Here is a 20458-nt window from a genome sequence, read left to right on the forward strand (position 1 = left end):
GCGACCAAGCTTTAACTTCCTGACTGATGTCTTGAGATGTTGCTTCAATATATCCACATAATTTTCCTACCTCATGATGCCATCTATTTTGTGAAGTTCACCAGTCCCGCCTGCAGCAAAGCACCCCCACAACATGATGCTGCCACCCCCGTGCTTCACGGTTGGGATGGTGTTCTTCAGCTTGCAAGGCTCCCCCTTTTTCCTCCAAACATAACGATGGTCATTATGGCCAAACAGTTCTATTTTTGTTTCACCAGACCAGAGGACATTTCTCCAAAAAGTACGATCTTTGTCCCGATGTGCAGTTGCAAACCGTAGTCTGGCTTTTTTATGGTGGTTTTGGAGCAGTGACTTCTTCCTTGCTGAGCGGCCTTTCAGGTTATGTCGATATAGGACTCGTTTTACTGTGGATATAGATACTTTTGTACCTGTTTCACAAGGTCCTTTGCTGTTGTTCTGGGCTTGATTTGCACTTTTCGCACCAAAGTACGTTCATCTCTAGGAGACAGAACGTGTCTTCTTCCTGAGCGGTATGACTGCTGCGTGGTCCCATGGTGTTTATACTTGCGTACTATTGTTTGTACAGATGAACGTGGTACCTTCAGGGGTTTGGAAATTGCTCCCAAGGATGAACCAGACTTGTAGAGGTCTACAATTTTTTTCTGAGGTCTTGGCTAATTTCGTTTGATTTTCCCATGATGTCAAGCAAAGAGGCAGTGAGTTTGAAGGTAGGCCTTGAAATACATCCACAGATACACCTCCAATTGACTCAAATGATGTCAATTAGCCTATCAGAAGCTTCTAAAGCCATGACATAATTTTCTGGAATTTTCCAAGCTGTTTAAAGGCACAGTCAACTTAGTGTATGTAAACTTCTGACCCAGTGGAATTGTGATACAATGAATTATAAGTGAAATAATCTGTCTGTAAACAATTGTTGAAAAAATTACTTGTGTCATGCACAAAGTAGATGTCCTAACCGACTTGCCTGTGGAGTGGTTGAAAAACGAGTTTTAATGACTCCAACCTAAGTGTATGTAAACTTCCGACTTCAACTAAATATGTAATTGTAATTATTTGTGTTTAATTGTTTCTCCCTCTGCGGTGTATTATTCTTTTTCAAGCTTATTCAACCTTATTTTTCATTGATGTAGGCAGTAGCAGTGCCTGTGTAAAATCACTGGGGAAGCCAAGCCTGAAAAACAAAATCCATATTACAACCTACGTGTTGTGATAATTGCTTTGTTTGTTCTATAACATGTTAGTTCATATGCCTTGACACTGTGATATATAGGCCTAACACCGTACACAACCCGCACGTCATCATGTGCAAATTGATTTTGTCCCCCCCACACCAAATGTGATCACGACACGCAGGTTAATAAAATATATTTTTTGGTCTCCTTTTTCCCCTTCTCTTCTTTGACAGCAGCTTTTCTCTCTTCTCGATGGGAAATTAGTCTTTGGGGTCTTCAATAATACTCTGTAATTGTTATAGTATTTATAGAGAGTATAGTACAGTATTTCATGTGCTTGTCTTCAGCAGCCGCGTATTATCCCCATGGAAAGCAGCTCTTCTCTCTCTTCTCTATAGACCAATTATCAGTGTTAGTATATGTTGGCTGAGTCTGTAATCACTCTCCAGTAGCTAGTACCAAGATCACCTCCAGGCCTAACCACTTAGTTATAATTTATACAAATACTACCAGGGCTCCACTGTTGTGGAATTATTATTAAAAATAAACGGCTCTTGTCGGTTCAGGCCGAGGACTGAGCTAACACCGACTTAACACTCTGTCTCTCTGTCTGTCAGTCTCAGGCTGCGGAGGAGTAACTTGAAACCCTCAGCACCAGCTTGGCAATTAAGCTAAAAAGGAAAGCACATAAATGAAAATCTTCCCATCTGTAACTCAGTTCCTAAAACACTTCCTTGGTTTTGATATTGATAATGGCGGAATAAAGGATGTTGAAAAGGGAAGTCGCACATTCCAGGTATCACTTTTAGCGTAGAAATACTGTAGCTACATTTACTAAATGATTTCAGTGTTAAATCAAGTTTTTAAATCAAGTTTTTTTATGAAGTAATAGTCCGTTTCCGTAAAAATGTTTATCTGTTCCCTGTAAGTGTGTGTGTGTGTGTGTGTGTGTGTGTGTGTGTGTGTGTGTGTGTGTGTGTGTGTGTGTGTGTGTGTGTGTGTGTGTGTGTGTGTGTGTGTGTGTGTGTGTGTGTGTATCTATATATGCAAGTGGTTGTGACATGTACGGCTGTGTGAAATGCCTCAGCGGCACTCATCTTGCTGCGTTGTGTGGCGCCACGTGGTTCGGCTGAGTGCGGGAGCAGGGAGCATGCTTCATTCATCTGCTAAGTGTCTGTGTCTGGAGCCAAAAAAAAAAAAACAGCCAGTATATTTTCAGCCTTCACATTATAACAGCCTCGCTCTCTCTCTCTGACAGTATATTCTCAGCCGTCCCGATTCAAACAGCCTTTCAACCAGCCTGCCAGTATATTCTCAGCCCGCCCCTCTCTCTGTTAGTCACTATATTATCAGCCCTCAGCTAGATTCATAGCTGCGTCACCCTGCATTAGGGGATTTTTACAGTCCTGTGGGTTAACCACCTCCAGAAGCTCTGATATCCTCCTCCTACTCACTCCCCTCAGGTTGCCCGGCAGTACCAAATCACCTTCCTGCTTCTCTGTTCTACTTCCTCCTCTTCTTCATTTACTTTAGTTGGGCTTGATTGAGCTTGCCTGGCGCAATCAACCCCCCCCCCCAAATATTCCCAAATCATGTAAACCGCACACGTCGGGGGCAGTCTCAAACCAAACACTCAAAGTATTTGTAAGATTTCAAATAGTATTTGAACCCAGGTGTATGCAATTCAGTAGTTTCATATGAACAGTTGGTGGGTTTATTGGTTGTGTCCGATTAGTTGTTGATGACCTCTAGAAGAGCAGTGTTTTTGTGATGTAACCTGACCGGTGTGCCTTGAGTCCTATTTCATCTCCCTTGGGTTTCTCTTCCAGGCAATTTCAAGGTTAAAACAGTCACTGGGGAAACAGCAATATTTGCAGATGAAGCATGCAGGTTGTTTACCGGTTGTTGAAGAGGGAGAGAATGTCCTGCTTGTGACCCTTCCTATTTCTCATGGTACAGCCGGTGTGAGACCGAACCAGAGCAACAGTAGCCTATTCAACACATTATTCAAGGCTTTCTCAACCACAAATACTGGTTGTTGTTCGACAAAGATTTATCGCATTGCCACATTTCAATTGAATTTATTAGCACTCTTATCTTGTTAATCGCGTCTTGTTTGTCATCTTATAGCTCCATTATCTGATTTGACTTGTTTCTCGCTTTGTGTTGTCATTTTGAGCATTTAAAACAGATGGATGCTATGATTTTAGGAAGGTTAAGTTTTATGAAAATCTAAGACAAACCACTGACTATGTACGCTCTCTGTCACACACACACACACACACACACACACACACACACACACACACACACACTGGCCAGCTGGGCCCACAGTAGCCTCAGTAGCCATGGGAGAAAATTTGTTTAGGAAAGCCAAAAAGGGACTTAGTGTGTATTTTACATTTAAAATCAAATCAGGATTCAAATGAACCTCGGTCACATGAGCTCTGAGTTTGTCTGTAACAAATGTCAGTCCTCCTTTCTCACCTGGTGGCTATGTAGACTGACCACACCCGGGAAATCTGTGGTTGGTATTTGCATGGACAAACAAGACACAGACCAGGATCTTCCGTCCTTCTGTGTATGCGAAACAATTGGTAACATTTTACTACGGATGACAAGTGTAACCCTTCATTATGGGCTTGCAAGGCTTTGTGAGACTTGTCATGAGCATGTTTTCCTCCCTTGTAATGTCGTACTGTCATCTCATAATGATCCTGACTAAATATCCGCCGTTTTGAGCAGTTACAAAGTTATTAAGCTTTAACAGCCATCCATTTGGACCCCAATAATAAGAGGAGGGGATATAGCCTACAGAATGTGTATGTCTTAGAGTGTAGGGTGTATCGATATAGAACACATGTATGCGTGTGGACAGGGAGGACAGGGCGGTGTAGCCAGCGTGACTGATGGTATAGGAACCCCTGCTTCTCTATTGTGGAAACACGCCTCGGAAGACAACACGCGGAGATGTTATCGGCCGTTTGGCTTACAGGTGTCAATATTATGGTTTCAGAAAGTCGAGATTTAGCTAGTGATAGTACCCCTAGAGCAGAACAGAGCAGTCTACTTTGTCTGCCGCACTGAACCACAGCTCATTCTGAAAACACACACATTCAAATGAGGGGGGGAAAAACAGTCTATTCCACCAACACCAGAGGTTTTATTAAAGACTACCCAGCCTAGTGATTAGGCAGTATCATAGAGGTCATAACATCAGGGTTGTTACAGGTGGTAGTAACTGTACTTCCTCTAGTTGTTTATGCAGGTTTCACACCAACTACTATCTCATGCATAATGATCGCACGTGCCTTAGAGCTATGAAAAGACAATGGCCGTCATTTAGCAATGCAAATGTGCTCATGGTTTATCGATACCAAGTAATCAGGCGGGCAAATGTGGCTGACTGTCACAAAAGGATTCCGGAACTCGATATCTTCTGTGGAACTTTCATTTCCATTCCAAGAAACAAATGTCACTGCAAACCTCAGATAGGATTAATGTTACGATAGTGAGTCTGAGTAGAGTGTCTGTTTGAATGAATAGGGTTATCATTCCCAGCAATTAAATTGGTAAGATTGGCTTCCAGTGCAGCGTTGTGGCAAAGACTGGTGTCAGGTTCACGTTTATATAACTAGATCGCACAGTTTATTTGCTTATCAGACAACTGACTGAGGTCACTTTTAGCGTACCTGAACCAGCACTTCATTTTAGGAAGCAACTCTGTCTTTGTATCGTTATCCCTAAAGAGGACAATAATACTCTGTTTCACTTAAAAAGCCAATCCGCTGTTGAAACAATAACAAACGGGTGAAAACCTGAGGGATGGGCATGGAGAAATGTAACCACTCTCAAATTCATAAACTGAGCTATGGATCCAAGGACTGAACATTCATGATATCAAAATGATCTTTTTAACGGTGTTTTGAGGCTAAACGGTGTTTTGTTTACATTTCCAATGTTTACAGAAAATGGAGTAAAACAAGCTTATATTTTGGGTTCTGATGTGACAGTTGAACTAAGCTCATGAGGCATTTATAAGGTGTATTCTTCAAGAAACAATGGATATATATCATTCATTTATAAGTCAAAAAAACGGTTGTAGCAACTCCGAGATTGTCCCTTTATGGTTGATTTGAGAAAATGATGTTATTTTTTTGTTTGTTTTATTGAACAATAACACAATACAATAAAAGTAAATATACAGACAAGAGTACATGAACTGCAAAAGAAAATGTACATTTGTCAACAAGTATTGTATTTTGGTACCTATACTGCTTTTTTGTTTTCACATTTACTGATGATTTCATTAAAAAAAATGTTCAGTTGTAAATTAAATAGGGGTTTGTTCTCCACCCACTTCATCTTATGAATAAAGAAACTTCCAAGAAGAATAAGCTAATAAACTATGAAAATGTAATTGGGGTCCATATCAGTTGGTTCAAAATATCAGAACATTCCAAATAAACATTATGTTTTTTCCCTTAAAGTGGAACTGACAGCGTTTAAGCAACATGATATCTTAATAAGATCTGTTTCATATACACCCCCAGACAGAATATGACACCTACTTTTCCGTTTTCTGACAAGCGAGCACTTAGATATGGTTGTTTTCACGTTTGCATAAATTCATAGAATGTTGGGAATGACTTATAGTAGCTAGTAGCTAGCTAGCTAACATTAGGTTTCGTGTTTTTAGCTTGCCAAATAAATAACTAGGTACATAAATGGATACGCTAGCCCAGGGGTGTCAAACCCAGTCAGTGCATGGGCCTTATTGAAAGAACAATGAATTCGCCGGCCAGACATGTTTTTCTAAAAGAAAACTGCAACTGCGACCCAAACTGGGCATTGTTTTATTTGTAAAAAATGTGGCCCTTTATAATGTCCAATTATGTACATGTATATAGTATTTTAACATTACAACAAAATAAGAGATAAATCATATTTGTCAAGCCTTTGCTGCTATGCTTGCAGATGTGCATAATATGCTGCTACCCTAATCGAAAAGTATTTAACAACTCCAAATAACAAAAACGTAGCTGTACGTTTTAAGGTTTAAACTTATAACATGTTTTTCATTTTTTTTGCACTGCATGGATCACTGTTGCGGTTGAACGCAGCATTGCTGTATGATGCGCTCAGCATGTCTTGTAGTTGAGTAGCCAGCCTAGGCTACAGCTCAGATATTGCTGTATTAGGGCAATGTTTCTCCTTTGCATGGTGTTTTGTTGCAGGTTAGGTTTTTTGGTTATTCATTGTCAAAGTGTAAAAATTCCCGAAGCCAGACTGCAAACATTTTAGTAGCCTAGCTAGGACTGTTGCATGCGTCTGTACTTTCCCTCCACTGCGCGGTAAACCGGACACACAAAAGCAGCGCAATTGAAGTTGAATTTGCCAATGCAAGCGCATCAGGCTGTAATTTCATAAAGTAGATGACTCAACTGTTGACTCATTTGTACCCGCTTGTGTGTCCTATTCGGCCCGCGGGCCTATTAGCTACGTTATGACTGACCTGTGATCATTTGATTGTATTTTGTTTAATTGTATTTACATACCCAGCCTTATTTACAGTCATCTGTTTTTGTTCTAAATATTGAGTCAAACTGAAACAGTGCATCCCGAATGGGTGGAGGCAGCAAACAATGTACCAGACCAGTTGTGATTTATAACCTGATAGCAATATTTTTTGGACTACCAAGACATGTATTGGTGAATTATATTAATCATGCATTAAACTGCATCCATCTATTCTGCCAACAATGCCTTACCATATGTCATGGAATTCTGAGACAAATAGAACCTATTTTTAGTCTGTTTCATATCTGCGAAGTAGTTAAAACGCTGTTAGTTCCACTTTAAAATAAAGTATTCTAAATACATCCACAATCTTCTGATGTGAGAAAATAGTTTCTTTTCCAGATGAGATGAGGGCAGTGGAAAGGTAGGACCCTAAATGGCAGGTAATCCAAGAACGGAAACAAGGAGACAGCCAGTGCTTCAATAAGTATCAAATATTCAACTTGATACCAGAGGTCTCTTGGAATAATCTAAACCTGTCCCCTAAATGCAAGCAGGTGGGGACCATGTTTACTGTTATACTTAGGTATAAAGATTTAGACCTGTTCTACCTGTCTTGATTTGTTTGAGGCAGGCGGTCAATTTGGAGTGAAAGGGAAGGCCAGTGGGGTGCTTGTGGAGGTTTACACAGTGTTACCTACAGAGTAACCAATACAGACCTGGGTTCAAATACTATTTGAAATCTTTCAAATACTTTGAGTGTTCGCTTTGGAATGCCAGGTGGGTAGTGGTTGCACTTTTGGGATGTTTCTATTGGTTATATTTCATTAGGCAAGCTTACTCAAGCACAGGCGGTTTTAGAAATGATTTCGAATAGTATTTTAACCCAGGTCAGAACCAGTGACATAAAAGGATGTGATATGCGTTCAGGATGTGATATGCGTTCAGGATGTGATATGCGTTCAGGATGTGATATGCGTTCAGGATGTGATATACGTTCAGGATGTGGTATACGTTCAGGATGTGGTATGCGTTCAGGATGTGATATGCGTTCAGGATGTGATATGCGTTCAGGATGTGGTATGCGTTCAGGATGTGATATACGTTCAGGATGTGATATGCGTTCAGGATGTGATATGCGTTCAGGATGTGATATGCGTTCAGGATGTGATATACGTTCAGGATGTGATATACGTTCAGGATGTGGTATGCGTTCAGGATGTGGTATGCGTTCAGGATGTGGTATGCGTTCAGGATGTGATATGCGTTCAGGATGTGATATGCGTTCAGGATGTGATATGCGTTCAGGATGTGGTATGCGTTCAGGATGTGGTATGCGTTCAGGATGTGGTATGCGTTCAGGATGTGATATGCGTTCAGGATGTGATATGCGTTCAGGATGTGATATGCGTTCAGGATGTGATATGCGTTCAGGATGTGATATACGTTCAGGATGTGATATACGTTCAGGATGTGGTATGCGTTCAGGATGTGGTATGCGTTCAGGATGTGGTATGCGTTCAGGATGTGGTATGCGTTCAGGATGTGGTATGCGTTCAGGATGTGATATGCGTTCAGGATGTGATATGCGTTCAGGATGTGATATACGTTCAGGATGTGATATGCGTTCTGTGTGCAGTATGTTGTCACATAAGGACAGGTGTGGAGGAACTGCTAATGCATACAACACCTTTTTGTGCTTTCTTTGCAGAAATGGATAACATACGAGTCATTCCATGTCACTTTAGAAGGCCACTACACACAGATTGTTCTGAAATCGTTTATGTAGGTAGAGACCGCTAAGATTAGCATTCCTGAAACACTATTTTGTTGAAATTTAATATGATCTCTGAGAAATTAAGCTAATTTGATTGCACCCAAATTAGCCATTTCTATTCAAAGTATTTTTTTTAGCGGATTCCTCATGTCTTACTCATTATTAGGAAGAATGATGGTCCAAATCGGATATTAAATATTGAAGATTATATGAATCCTATATATTAAAATAGACCATTTGGGTGCAATCAATTAGCTTATTTTGTCAGAGACCAAATTATATTTCAACAAAATAATGTTTCAGGAATGCTACTCTTATCTGTTTCTAACTTGGGAAACGACTTCAGAACATTCTGAGATGGTGGGTGTCCATACTCTTTCTTATGCTTTTTAGGTGGAGAAGGTTTCCCATATACAGTACATAGGCATGATTGACAGCAGGGTAACATAAGCACAGTTTGGACCAAAATCAACCAGTATATTCCACGTAAAGAGCAATAATAGCCATAGGCAGGTCAAGGTAAGGTAAAGGTGGTGACGAGATGTACATCTTGTACACTAATAGTTGTACTAGTTCCCATCCTGACAGACACCTCGTTAAGTTCGCTGATGACACTGACTTGATCAGCCTGTTACATGTTGACGAGGACAAACATGGCCCGGTCCTAAATTACTTTGTAGAGGCGGTGTGACGAATCACACTTGGTCCTCAATACCAACAAGACCAAAGAGATGTGCATAGACTTCAGGAAGCGTACAACACCTACCTCTGCAACATCTATTAGAGGTCAGAACATAGAGATTGTAGAGGAATAGAGATATCTGGGTGTCCTCTTGGACAATAAGCTTCAGAGGAGTAAATGTACAGACCTGATCTACAAAAAGGGTCAGAGACTGTACTTTCTCAAAAAGCTGGGATCTTTTAATGTTAATATACTTTACTATACTGACTCTGTTTTAGAAATCTTTCACTGACAGTAATTGAACTTTTTGTATTGTTTGTTGGTTTGGCAATGCCGTTGTCAGCTAGAGAAATATGCTGAGAAGTATTATCACCACAGCAAGCAAGGTACTGGGAGTCAAACAGACAGGCCTGGATGAGATCTTTAAGGTCAGGGCCCTCCGCAAGGCTCACAAAATTATTTTAGACCCAAGCCACCCCCTGTAGCCGGACTTTGAACTACTCCCTTCTGGGCGCAGGTATAGGGCACCCCTCAGCAGGAAAAACAGAACTAGACAATAATGTGTGCCAGGTGTGAAATCCCTCCTAAATAGCTCGGGTTAATGTTCCTATCCACCCAGTAAGGCCAGCAGGCTAATGTTCCTATCCACTCAGTAAGGCCAATGTTCCTATCCACTCAGTAAGGCCAGCAGGCTAATGTTCCTATCCACCCAGTAAGGCCAGCAGGCTAATGTTCCTATCCACCCAGTAAGGCCAGCAGGCTAATGTTCCTATAGACCCAGTAAGGCCAGCAGGCTAATGTTCCTATCGACCCAGTAAGGCCAGCAGGCTAATGTTCCTATCGACCCAGTAAGGCCAGCAGGCTAATGTTCCTATCGACCCAGTAAGGCCAGCAGGCTAATGTTCCTATCGACCCAGTAAGGCCAGCAGGCTAATGTTCCTATCCACCCAGTAAGGCCAGCAGGCTAATGTTCCTATCCACTCAGTAAGGCCAGCAGGCAAATGTTCCTATCCACCCAGTAAGGCCAGCAGGCTAATGTTCCTATCCACCCAGTAAGGCCAGCAGGCTAATGTTCCTATCGACTCAGTAAGGCCAGCAGGCTAATGTTCCTATCCACCCAGTAAGATCAGCAGGCTAATGTTCCTATCCACCCAGTAAGGCCAATGTTCCTATAGACCCAGTAAGGCCAGCAGGCTAATGTTCCTATAGACCCAGTAAGGCCAGCAGGCTAATGTTCCTATCCACCCAGTAAGGCCAGCAGGCTAATGTTCCTATAGACCCAGTAAGGCCAGCAGGCTAATGTTCCTATCGACCCAGTAAGGCCAGCAGGCTAATGTTCCTATCGACCCAGTAAGGCCAGCAGGCTAATGTTCCTATCCACCCAGTAAGGCCAGCAGGCTAATGTTCCTATAGACCCAGTAAGGCCAGCAGGCTAATGTTCCTATCCACCCAGTAAGGCCAGCAGGCTAATGTTCCTATCCACTCAGTAAGGCCAGCAGGCTAATGTTCCTATCGACCCAGTAAGGCCAGCAGGCTAATGTTCATATCCACCCAGTATGGCCAGCAGGCTAATGTTCCTATCCACCCAGTAAGGCCAGCAGGCTAATGTTCCTATCCACCCAGTAAGGCCAGCAGGCTGATGTTCCTATCCACCCAGTAAGATCAGCAGGCTAATGTTCCTATACACCCAGTAAGGCCAGCAGGCTAATGTTCCTATCGACTCAGTAAGGCCAGCAGGCTGATGTTCCTATCCACCCAGTAAGATCAGCAGGCTAATGTTCCTATAGACCCAGTAAGGCCAGCAGGCTAATGTTCCTATCCACCCAGTAAGGCCAGCAGGCTGATGTTCCTATCCACCCAGTAAGATCAGCAGGCTAATGTTCCTATAGACCCAGTAAGGCCAGCAGGCTAATGTTCCTATCCACTCAGTAAGGCCAGCGGGCTAATGTTCCTATCCACCCAGTAAGATCAGCAGGCTAATGTTCCTATCCACCCAGTAAGGCCAGCAGGCTAATGTTCCTATAGACCCAGTAAGGCCAGCAGGCTAATGTTCCTATAGACTCAGTAAGGCCAGCAGGCTAATGTTCCTATAGACCCAGTAAGGCCAGCAGGCTAATGTTCCTATCCACCCAGTAAGGCCAGCAGGCTAATGTTCCTATAGAGCCAGTAAGGCCAGCAGGCTAATGTTCCTATCCACCCAGTAAGGCCAGCAGGCTAATGTTCCTATAGACCCAGTAAGGCCAGCAGGCTAATGTTCCTATCGACCCAGTAAGGCCAGCAGGCTAATGTTCCTATCGACCCAGTAAGGCCAGCAGGCTAATGTTCCTATCCACTCAGTAAGGCCAGCAGGCTAATGTTCCTATAGACCCAGTAAGGCCAGCAGGCTAATGTTCCTATCCACCCAGTAAGGCCAGCAGGCTAATGTTCCTATCCACTCAGTAAGGCCAGCAGGCTAATGTTCCTATCCACCCAGTAAGATCAGCAGGCTAATGTTCCTATCCACCCAGTAAGATCAGCAGGCTAATGTTCCTATCGACTCAGTAAGGCCAGCAGGCTAATGTTCCTATCCACCCAGTAAGGCCAGCAGACTAATGTTCCTATCCACCCAGTAAGGCCAGCAGGCTAATGTTCCTATCCACCCAGTAAGGCCAGCAGGCTAATGTTCCTATCGACTCAGTAAGGCCAGCAGGCTAATGTTCCTATCCACTCAGTAAGACCAGCAGGCTAATGTTCCTATCGACCCAGTAAGGCCAGCAGGCTAATGTTCCTATCGACCCAGTAAGGCCAGCAGGCTAATGTTCCTATCCACCCAGTAAGGCCAGCAGGCTAATGTTCCTATCGACTCAGTAAGGTCAGCAGGCTAATGTTCCTATCCACCCAGTAAGGCCAGCAGGCTAATGTTCCTATCCACTCAGTAAGGCCAGCAGGCTAATGTTCCTATCCACTCAGTAAGGCCAGCAGGCTAATGTTCCTATCGACCCAGTAAGGCCAGCAGGCTAATGTTCCTATCCACCCAGTAAGGCCAGCAGGCTAATGTTCCTATCGACTCAGTAAGGCCAGCAGGCTAATGTTCCTATCCACTCAGTAAGACCAGCAGGCTAATGTTCCTATCGACCCAGTAAGGCCAGCAGGCTAATGTTCCTATCGACCCAGTAAGGCCAGCAGGCTAATGTTCCTATCGACCCAGTAAGGCCAGCAGGCTAATGTTCCTATCCACCCAGTAAGGCCAGCAGGCTAATGTTCCTATCGACTCAGTAAGGCCAGCAGGCTAATGTTCCTATCCACCCAGTAAGGCCAGCAGGCTAATGTTCCTATCCACTCAGTAAGGCCAGCGGGCTAATGTTCCTATCCACTCAGTAAGACCAGCAGGCTAATGTTCCTATCCACTCAGTAAGGCAGCAGGCTAATGTTCCTATCGACCCAGTAAGGCCATCAGGCTAATGTTCCTATCCACCCAGTAAGGCCAGCAGGCTAATGTTCCTATTGACTCAGTAAGGCCAGCAGGCTAATGTTCCTATCCACTCAGTAAGGCCAGCAGGCTAATGTTCCTATCCACTCAGTAAGGCCAGCAGGCTAATGTTCCTATCGACCCAGTAAGGCCAGCAGGCTAATGTTCCTATCCACCCAGTAAGATCAGCAGGCTAATGTTCCTATAGACCCAGTAAGGCCAGCAGGCTAATGTTCCTATCCACCCAGTAAGGCCAGCAGGCTAATGTTCCTATCCACCCAGTAAGATCAGCAGGCTAATGTTCCTATCGACTCAGTAAGGCCAGCAGGCTAATGTTCCTATCCACCCAGTAAGATCAGCAGGCTAATGTTCCTATCCACCCAGTAAGGCCAGCAGGCTAATGTTCCTATCCACCCAGTAAGATCAGCAGGCTAATGTTCCTATCCACCCAGTAAGGCCAGCAGGCTAATGTTCCTATCCACCCAGTAAGGCCAGCAGGCTAATGTTCCTATCCACCCAGTAAGGCCAGCAGGCTAATGTTCCTATCCACCCAGTAAGGCCAGCAGGCTAATGTTCCTATCCACCCAGTAAGGCCAGCAGGCTAATGTTCCTATAGACCCAGTAAGGCCAGCAGGCTAATGTTCCTATCGACCCAGTAAGGCCAGCAGGCTAATGTTCCTATCGACCCAGTAAGGCCAGCAGGCTAATGTTCCTATCGACCCAGTAAGGCCAGCAGGCTAATGTTCCTATCGACCCAGTAAGGCCAGCAGGCTAATGTTCCTATCCACCCAGTAAGGCCAGCAGGCTAATGTTCCTATCGACTCAGTAAGGCCAGCAGGCTAATGTTCCTATCGACCCAGTAAGGCCGGCAGGCTAATGTTCCTATCCACTCAGTAAGACCAGCAGGCTAATGTTCCTATCCACCCAGTAAGGCCAGCAGGCTAATGTTCCTATCCACTCAGTAAGGCCAGCAGGCAAATGTTCCTATCCACCCAGTAAGGCCAGCAGGCTAATGTTCCTATCCACCCAGTAAGGCCAGCAGGCTAATGTTCCTATCCACCCAGTAAGGCCAGCAGGCTAGTCTCTTTTTATTGGTATGTAACTGTTATGAAAGTTGTATTGTCAATTTGTTTTGTGTTTAAACGCCACTTTAAACGTGTACATGACACTGCAAGCAAATTTCCCCGTGGGGACAGTAAAAGTTGTCATGTTGTGTTATGTCTAATGCTCAGTATATTTTTCTCTCAACAGTATATATGGCTTCTATAAGGGGATCCTCCCTCCAATCATGGCTGAGACCCCAAAGAGAGCAGTTAAGGTAAGGCACAGGAAGTGCGACGCTATTCACCACATGCACGGTCAACACGCCAGGTGGCGTCACTCCTACGCAATACTCGTCCCTCAGTGCAGGTGGAATCGCAGCGCTATCTGACGTAAGACAATGCAACACATGCCCACTAGAGCTGTGGGTGAATCACCTGTGTGACAACCCAGTAGGTTGTGTTCGTTAGGGCCCATCATAGCAAAACGTTTTGCAATGGACCACCAAAGTGAGTGCTTCTTATTGGACAAGTTCAAATAGGACCTCCCCGTTTCACTCCATTTCCGCGTGTTTTCTTCCATTTCATGCTGAACACTTCTACTGTGTGAAAATCTTCCCCGAGTGTGCTCGCTAATGCTGACATCCAGGGAACACAGCACACACAACCTCCTCTGGGTCACCAGTTCTGGTATCTGCTGCTGCGTTTGCCTCTGGGAATAGTAAAGTGTTGTGATGGTGAGACACATGCTCAAAAACACACGTAGCAGCACCTCTCTCTGTCAGTGCCAGAGTACAGAATGTGCCATGGTTGTGTTCATTAGGCACCAAATGGAAGAAAACGGATGAAACCGGGAGGGACCACACCTGAATTTGTCCAATAAGAAATAAAAATGGTTGTTTTCCGTTGCAAAGCATTTGCCCTACCTCCCCCTCCTCTTGTAATGAGGTGTGTGCGTGCGTGCGTAAATACTCTCAGCGAGGAGACGGACAAATCACTTACCGAGCTAGAGCTGGCTGTACGATTGTAGGGGGAAATTATAGTGAATTATAGGAAAAATTCAACCTTTTTTTTTTATGTTAAATTGTTTTTGTACATCTCATATGATGCAAAACTCATCAAACCGGCTGTATATCTGCCTGCTTGAACAGCGAATAGCTCAGATACACATCAAAGAAAAACAAATGACCCCGGGAATAGATAGAACATCACTCAGAGATGCACAAAAACAATATAACATTCAACATGGGTCAATCGTTCCTTTAAACAGCAGATGTAATGGCCTCTGCAGGGCTTTTTGCCCTGAGCTCAGATTAACACATCTACTGATTTGTCGCCAGGCTGATGCTCCTCTTTCATTGTACATGAAATACAGGAAGGAGATAGGAAGTTATGCTTTTTGTGTCTCTAATTGAGGCCTAAGTCCTTGAGCATCACAACCCCACAAATCACTGTCCTAAGGGATGGTATTAATATAGAGCAACCGCATGGACTGTCTGTTATTGGTTCAAATCTTGTTCAAAATTATATGGTGCCATCAGAAACTATTCATGCTCCTTGACTTTTCCCACATTTTGTTGTGTTATAGCCTGAATTTTAAATGGATTAAATTGAGATTTTTGTTTTGTGTCACTGGCCTACACACAATACCCCATGTCAAAGTGGAATTGTGTCTTTCAAAAAATGTTTTACAAATTAATAGAAAATGAAAAGCTGAAATGTCTTGATGTCAATAAGTATCCAAACCCTATGGCAAGCCTAAAGGCGTTCAGGAGTAAAGATGTGCTGAACAAGTCCCATAACAATTTGCATGGACTCTGTGTGCAGTAATAGTGTTTAACGTGATGCTTGAATGACTACCTCATCTCTGTACCCCACACATACAATTATCTGTAAGGCCCCTCAGTCGAGCAGTGAATTTCAAACACAGATTCAACCACAAAGACCAGGGAGGTTTTCCAATGCCTCGTAAAGAAGGCATGGGTAAAGATAAAATAAGCAGACAGTGAATATCCCTTTGAGCATGGTGAAGTTATAAATTACACTTTGGATGGTGTATCAAAACACCCAGTCACTACAAAGATACAGGCGTCCTTCTTAACTCCGTTACCCGAGAGGAAGGAAACCCCTCAATTGTGACTTTAAAACAGCTACAGATTTTAATGGCTGAAATAGAAAACTGAGTATGGATGAACAACATTGTAGTTACTCTACAATACTAACCTAATTGACAGAGTGAAAAGAAGGAAGCCTGTACAGAATACAAATATTCCAAAATATGCATCCTGTTTGCAACAAGGCACTAAAGTAATACATAAAACGTGGCAAAGCAATTCACTTTTTGTCCTGAATACAAAGTTTTATGTTTGGGGCAAATCCAATATGACACATTACCACTCGCCATATCTTCAAGCATAGTGCTGGTTGCATCATGTTATGGGTATTCTTGTAATCGTTAAGGTCTGGGGAGTTTTTCATTATAAAAAGAAATTGAATAGAGCTAAGAACAGGCAAAATCCTAGAGGAAAAACTGGTTCAGTCTACTTTCCACCAGACACTGGGAGATTAATTCACCTTTCAGCAGGACAATAACCTAAAACACAAGGCCAAATCTACACTGGAGTTGCTTAGCAACAAGACAGTGAATGTCCTGAGGGGCCGAGTTAGATTTTCAAGTAGATTTAATTAAAAACTATGGCAATAGCTGAAAATGGTTGTCTAGCAGTGATCAACAACAAATTTGTTGATAATTTTGTAAACAATAAATGGGTAAATGTTGCACAACCCAGGTGTGGAAAGCTCTTAGAGACTTACCCAGAAAGACTCACAGCTGTAATCACTGTCAATGGTGCTTCGACAAAGTATTGACTCAGGGGTGTGAATACTTATGTAAAAGAGATAGTGTATTTTCAATACATTTGCAAAAATTTCAAAAAAGATGTTCTCACTTTCTCATGGGGTTGGATGTGGTAATGAATCCATTTTGAATTCAGACTGTAGCACAACAAAATGTGGAATAAGTCAAGGGGTATGAATACTTTCTGAAGGCACTGCATGTGTGCATCATAGTGGGCATACAGTGAGGGAAAAAAGTATTTGATCCCCTGCTGATTTTGTATGTTTGCCCACTGACAAAGAAATGATCAGTCTATAATTTAAAATGGTAGGTTTATTTGAACAGTGAGAGACAGAATAACAACAAAAAAATCCAGAAAAACGCATGCCAAAAATGTTATAAATTGATTTGCATTTTAATGAGGGAAATAAGTATTTGACCCCTCTGCAAAACATGACTTAGTACTTGGTGGCAAAACCCTTGTTGGCAATCACAGAGGTCAGACGTTTCTTGTAGTTGGCCACCAGGTTTGCACACATCTCAGGAGGGATTTTGTCCCACTCCTCTTTGCAGATCTTCTCCAAGTCATTAAGGTTTCGAGGCTGACGTTTGGCAACTTGAACCTTCAGCTCCCTCAACATATTTTCTATGGGATTAACCTCTTACATCTAGATGTTCCGCTAGCGGAACACCGCTCCAATATCCAATGATAGAGCGTGGCGCGAATTACAAACTCCTCAAAAATCCCAAAACGTCAATTTTTCAAACATATGACTATTTTACTCAATTTTAAAGACAAGACTCTCCTTTATCTAACCACATTGTCCGATTTCAAAAAGGCTTTACAACGAAAGCAAAACATTAGATTATGTCAGGAGAGTACCCAGCCAGAAATAATCACACACCCATTTTTCAAGCTAGCATATAATGTCACAAAAACCAAAACCACAGCTAAATGCAGCACTAACCTTTGATGATCTTCATCAGATGACACTCCTAGGACATTATGTTATACAATACATGCATGTTTTGTTCAATCAAGTTCATATTTATATCAAAAACCAGCTTGTTACATTAGCATGTGACGTTCAGAACTAGCATACCCACCGAAACTTCCGGTGAATTTACTAAATTACTCACGATAAACGTTCACAAAAAACATAACAATTATTTTAAGAATTATAGATACAGAACTCCTTTATGCAATCGCTATGTCCGATTTTAAAATAGCTTTTCGGTGAAAGCACATTTTGCAATATTCTGAGTAGATAGCCCGGCCATCATGGCTAGCTATTTTGACACCCACCAAGTTTGGCACTCACCAAACTCAGATTTACTATAAGAAAAATTGAATTACTTTTGCTGTTCTTCGTCAGAATGCACTCCCAGGACTTGTACTTTACACCCAATGTTGTTTTGGTTCCAAATAATCCATAGTTATATCCAAATAGCGGCGTTTTGTTCTTGCGTTCAAGACACTATCCGAAGGGTGACGCGCCGGCGCCTATCGTGACAAAAATGTCAAAATATTCCATTACCGTACTTCGAAGCATGTCAAACGCTGTTTAAAATCATTTTTTATGCGATTTTTCTCGTAAAATAGCGATAATATTCCGACCGGGAGACGTCGTTTTCGTTCAAAGACTGAAAATGTAAAATGGACTCTTCACGTGCACGCGCGCACCCGTTTCATTGTCCTCAGATCGACCGCTATCCAAATGCGCTACTGTTTTTCAGCCAGGGACTGCAGAGTCATCATTCCCCATTCTGGCGCCTTCTGAGAGCCTATGGGAGCCTTAGAAAATGTCACGTTACAGCAGAGATCCTCTGTTTTCGATAAAGAGGCTATAGAAGGCCAAGAAATGGTCAGAGAGGGCACTTCCTGTTTAGAGTCTTCTCAGGTTTTGGCCTGCCATATGAGTTCTGTTATACTCACAGACACCATTCAAACAGTTTTAGAAACTTTAGGGTGTTTTCAATCCAAATCAAACAATTATATGCATATTCTAGTTTCTGGGCAGGAGTAATAACCAGATTAAGTCGGGTTTGTTTTTTATCCGGCCGTGAAAATACTGCCCCCTATCCTAAACAGGTTAAGGTCTAGAGACTGGCTAGGCCACTCCAGGACCTTAATGTGCTTCTTCTTGAGCCACTCCTTTGTTGCCTTGGCTGTGTGTTTTGGGTCATTGTCATGCTGGAATACCCATCCACGACCCATTTTTCAATGCCCTGGCTGAGGGAAGGAGGTTCTCACCCAAGATTTGACGGTACATGGCCCCGTCCATCGTCCCTTTGATGCGGTGAAGTTGTCCTGTCCCCTTAGCAGAAAAACACCCCCAAAGCATAATGTTTCCACCTCCATGTTTGACGGTGGGGATGGTGTTCTTGGGGTCATAGGCAGCATTCCTCCTCCTCCAAACACGTTGAGTTGATGCCAAAGAGCTCCAATTTGGTCTCATCTGACCACAACACTTTCACCCAGTTGTCCTCTGAATCATTCAGATGTTCATTGGCAAACTTCAGACGGGCATGTATATGTGCTTTCTTGAGCAGGGGGACCTTGCGGGCGCTGCAGGATTTCAGTCCTTCACGGCGTAGTGTGTTACCAATTGTTTTCTTGGTGACCATGGTCCCAGCTGCCTTGAGATCATTGACAAGATCCTCCCGTGTAGTTCTGGGCTGATTCCTCACCGTTCTCATGATCATTGCAACTCCACGAGGTGAGATCTTGCATTGAGCCCCAGGCCGAGGGAGATTGACAGTTCTTTTGTGTTTCTTCCATTTGCGAATATTCGCACCAACTGTTGTCACCTTCTCACCAAGCTGCTTGGCGATGGTCTTGTAGCCCATTCCAGCCTTGTGTAGGTCTACAATCTTGTCCCTGACATCCTTGGAGAGCTCTTTGGTCTTGGCCATGGTGGAGAGTTTGGAATCTGATTGATTGATTGCGTCTGTGGACAGGTGTCTTTTATACAGGTAACAAGCTGAGATTAGGAGCACTCCCTTTAAGAGTGTGCTCCTAATCTCAGCTCGTTACCTGTATAAAAGACACCTGGGAGCCAGAAATCTTTCTAATTGAGAGGGGGTCAAATACTTATTTCCCTCATTAAAATGCAAATCAATTTATAACATTTTTGACATGCGTTTTTCTGGATTATTTTGTTGTTATTCTGTCTCTCACTGTTCAAATAAACCTACCATTAAAATTATAGACTGATCATTTCTTTGTCAGTGGGCAAACGCACAAAATCAGCAGGGGATCAAATACTTTTTTCCCTCGCTGTACATGTAAGTGCAAGTTTTCCCACCATTGTGTGACTGTGTGTGTCTTTATGTAATGAGTCTGTCTAAAACTTCCTCCTCCTGGCTTGGACACCTCATTTCTCTTCATCTCTTCTCTCCATAGTTCTTCACCTTCGAACAGTACAAGAAGCTGCTGAGTCTCACCGGTCTGTCCGCTGGTCTAGTAAGTTACACAAACACACACTCAGACAACTATGGGCCGTGCTTTTTCACTTCAGATTTTCCACACACAAAATAAAAGCACCCAAGTATATCTAACCCCATCACTCAAGCCCCGGTAGATGTGTACCCACTGACTGACTGTCAACATTCTTACCTTGACTAAGAATTTTCTTCTGGCTGACTGTGTGAGTCAGATGTGTAACTGAGACAGAGTCACCTCTACAAGGAATGACCTCGCCTCCCCACCCAGCATCCATTCAGCTGACAGATGTGTGTCAGCTGGGATTTCTGAGTGATGGATGGCCTACCTGTGCTAGCCCGTACCTGTATGCACTTCACAATGACTAGCCTAGATATACCTGATCTGGCACTGCGTAACTACCGCAGAGTGTTTGCATAGCCATCCACAGAGAAATGTTTATCTGTCCCATCAATCACTCCTCTCCACCCCCCTCCCCCTCCACCCCCTTCAGTCTCTCTCAGCGGCCTCCCCC

At 43.2% G+C, this 20458-nt stretch overlaps 1 protein-coding gene across 3 annotated transcripts in view; it reads left to right on the top strand.

Annotated features, from left to right (window-relative positions):
- The window catches only part of slc25a21 (solute carrier family 25 member 21), a 209440-nt gene that overhangs the window by 166436 nt on the left and 22546 nt on the right, over window positions 1-20458 (top strand). For all 3 annotated transcript variants that reach the window (XM_045717979.2, XM_014197922.3, XM_045717980.2), the window contains exons 5-6: window positions 13875-13941; window positions 19906-19965. In XM_045717979.2, the coding sequence (XP_045573935.1) occupies window positions 13875-13941; window positions 19906-19965 (127 nt within the window). The remainder of the gene's footprint in view (window positions 1-13874; window positions 13942-19905; window positions 19966-20458) is intronic.

This window comes from Salmo salar, chromosome 01 (assembly GCF_965601325.2).
Source record: "Salmo salar chromosome 01, fSalSal1, whole genome shotgun sequence".
Classification (NCBI taxonomy): domain Eukaryota; kingdom Metazoa; phylum Chordata; class Actinopteri; order Salmoniformes; family Salmonidae; genus Salmo; species Salmo salar.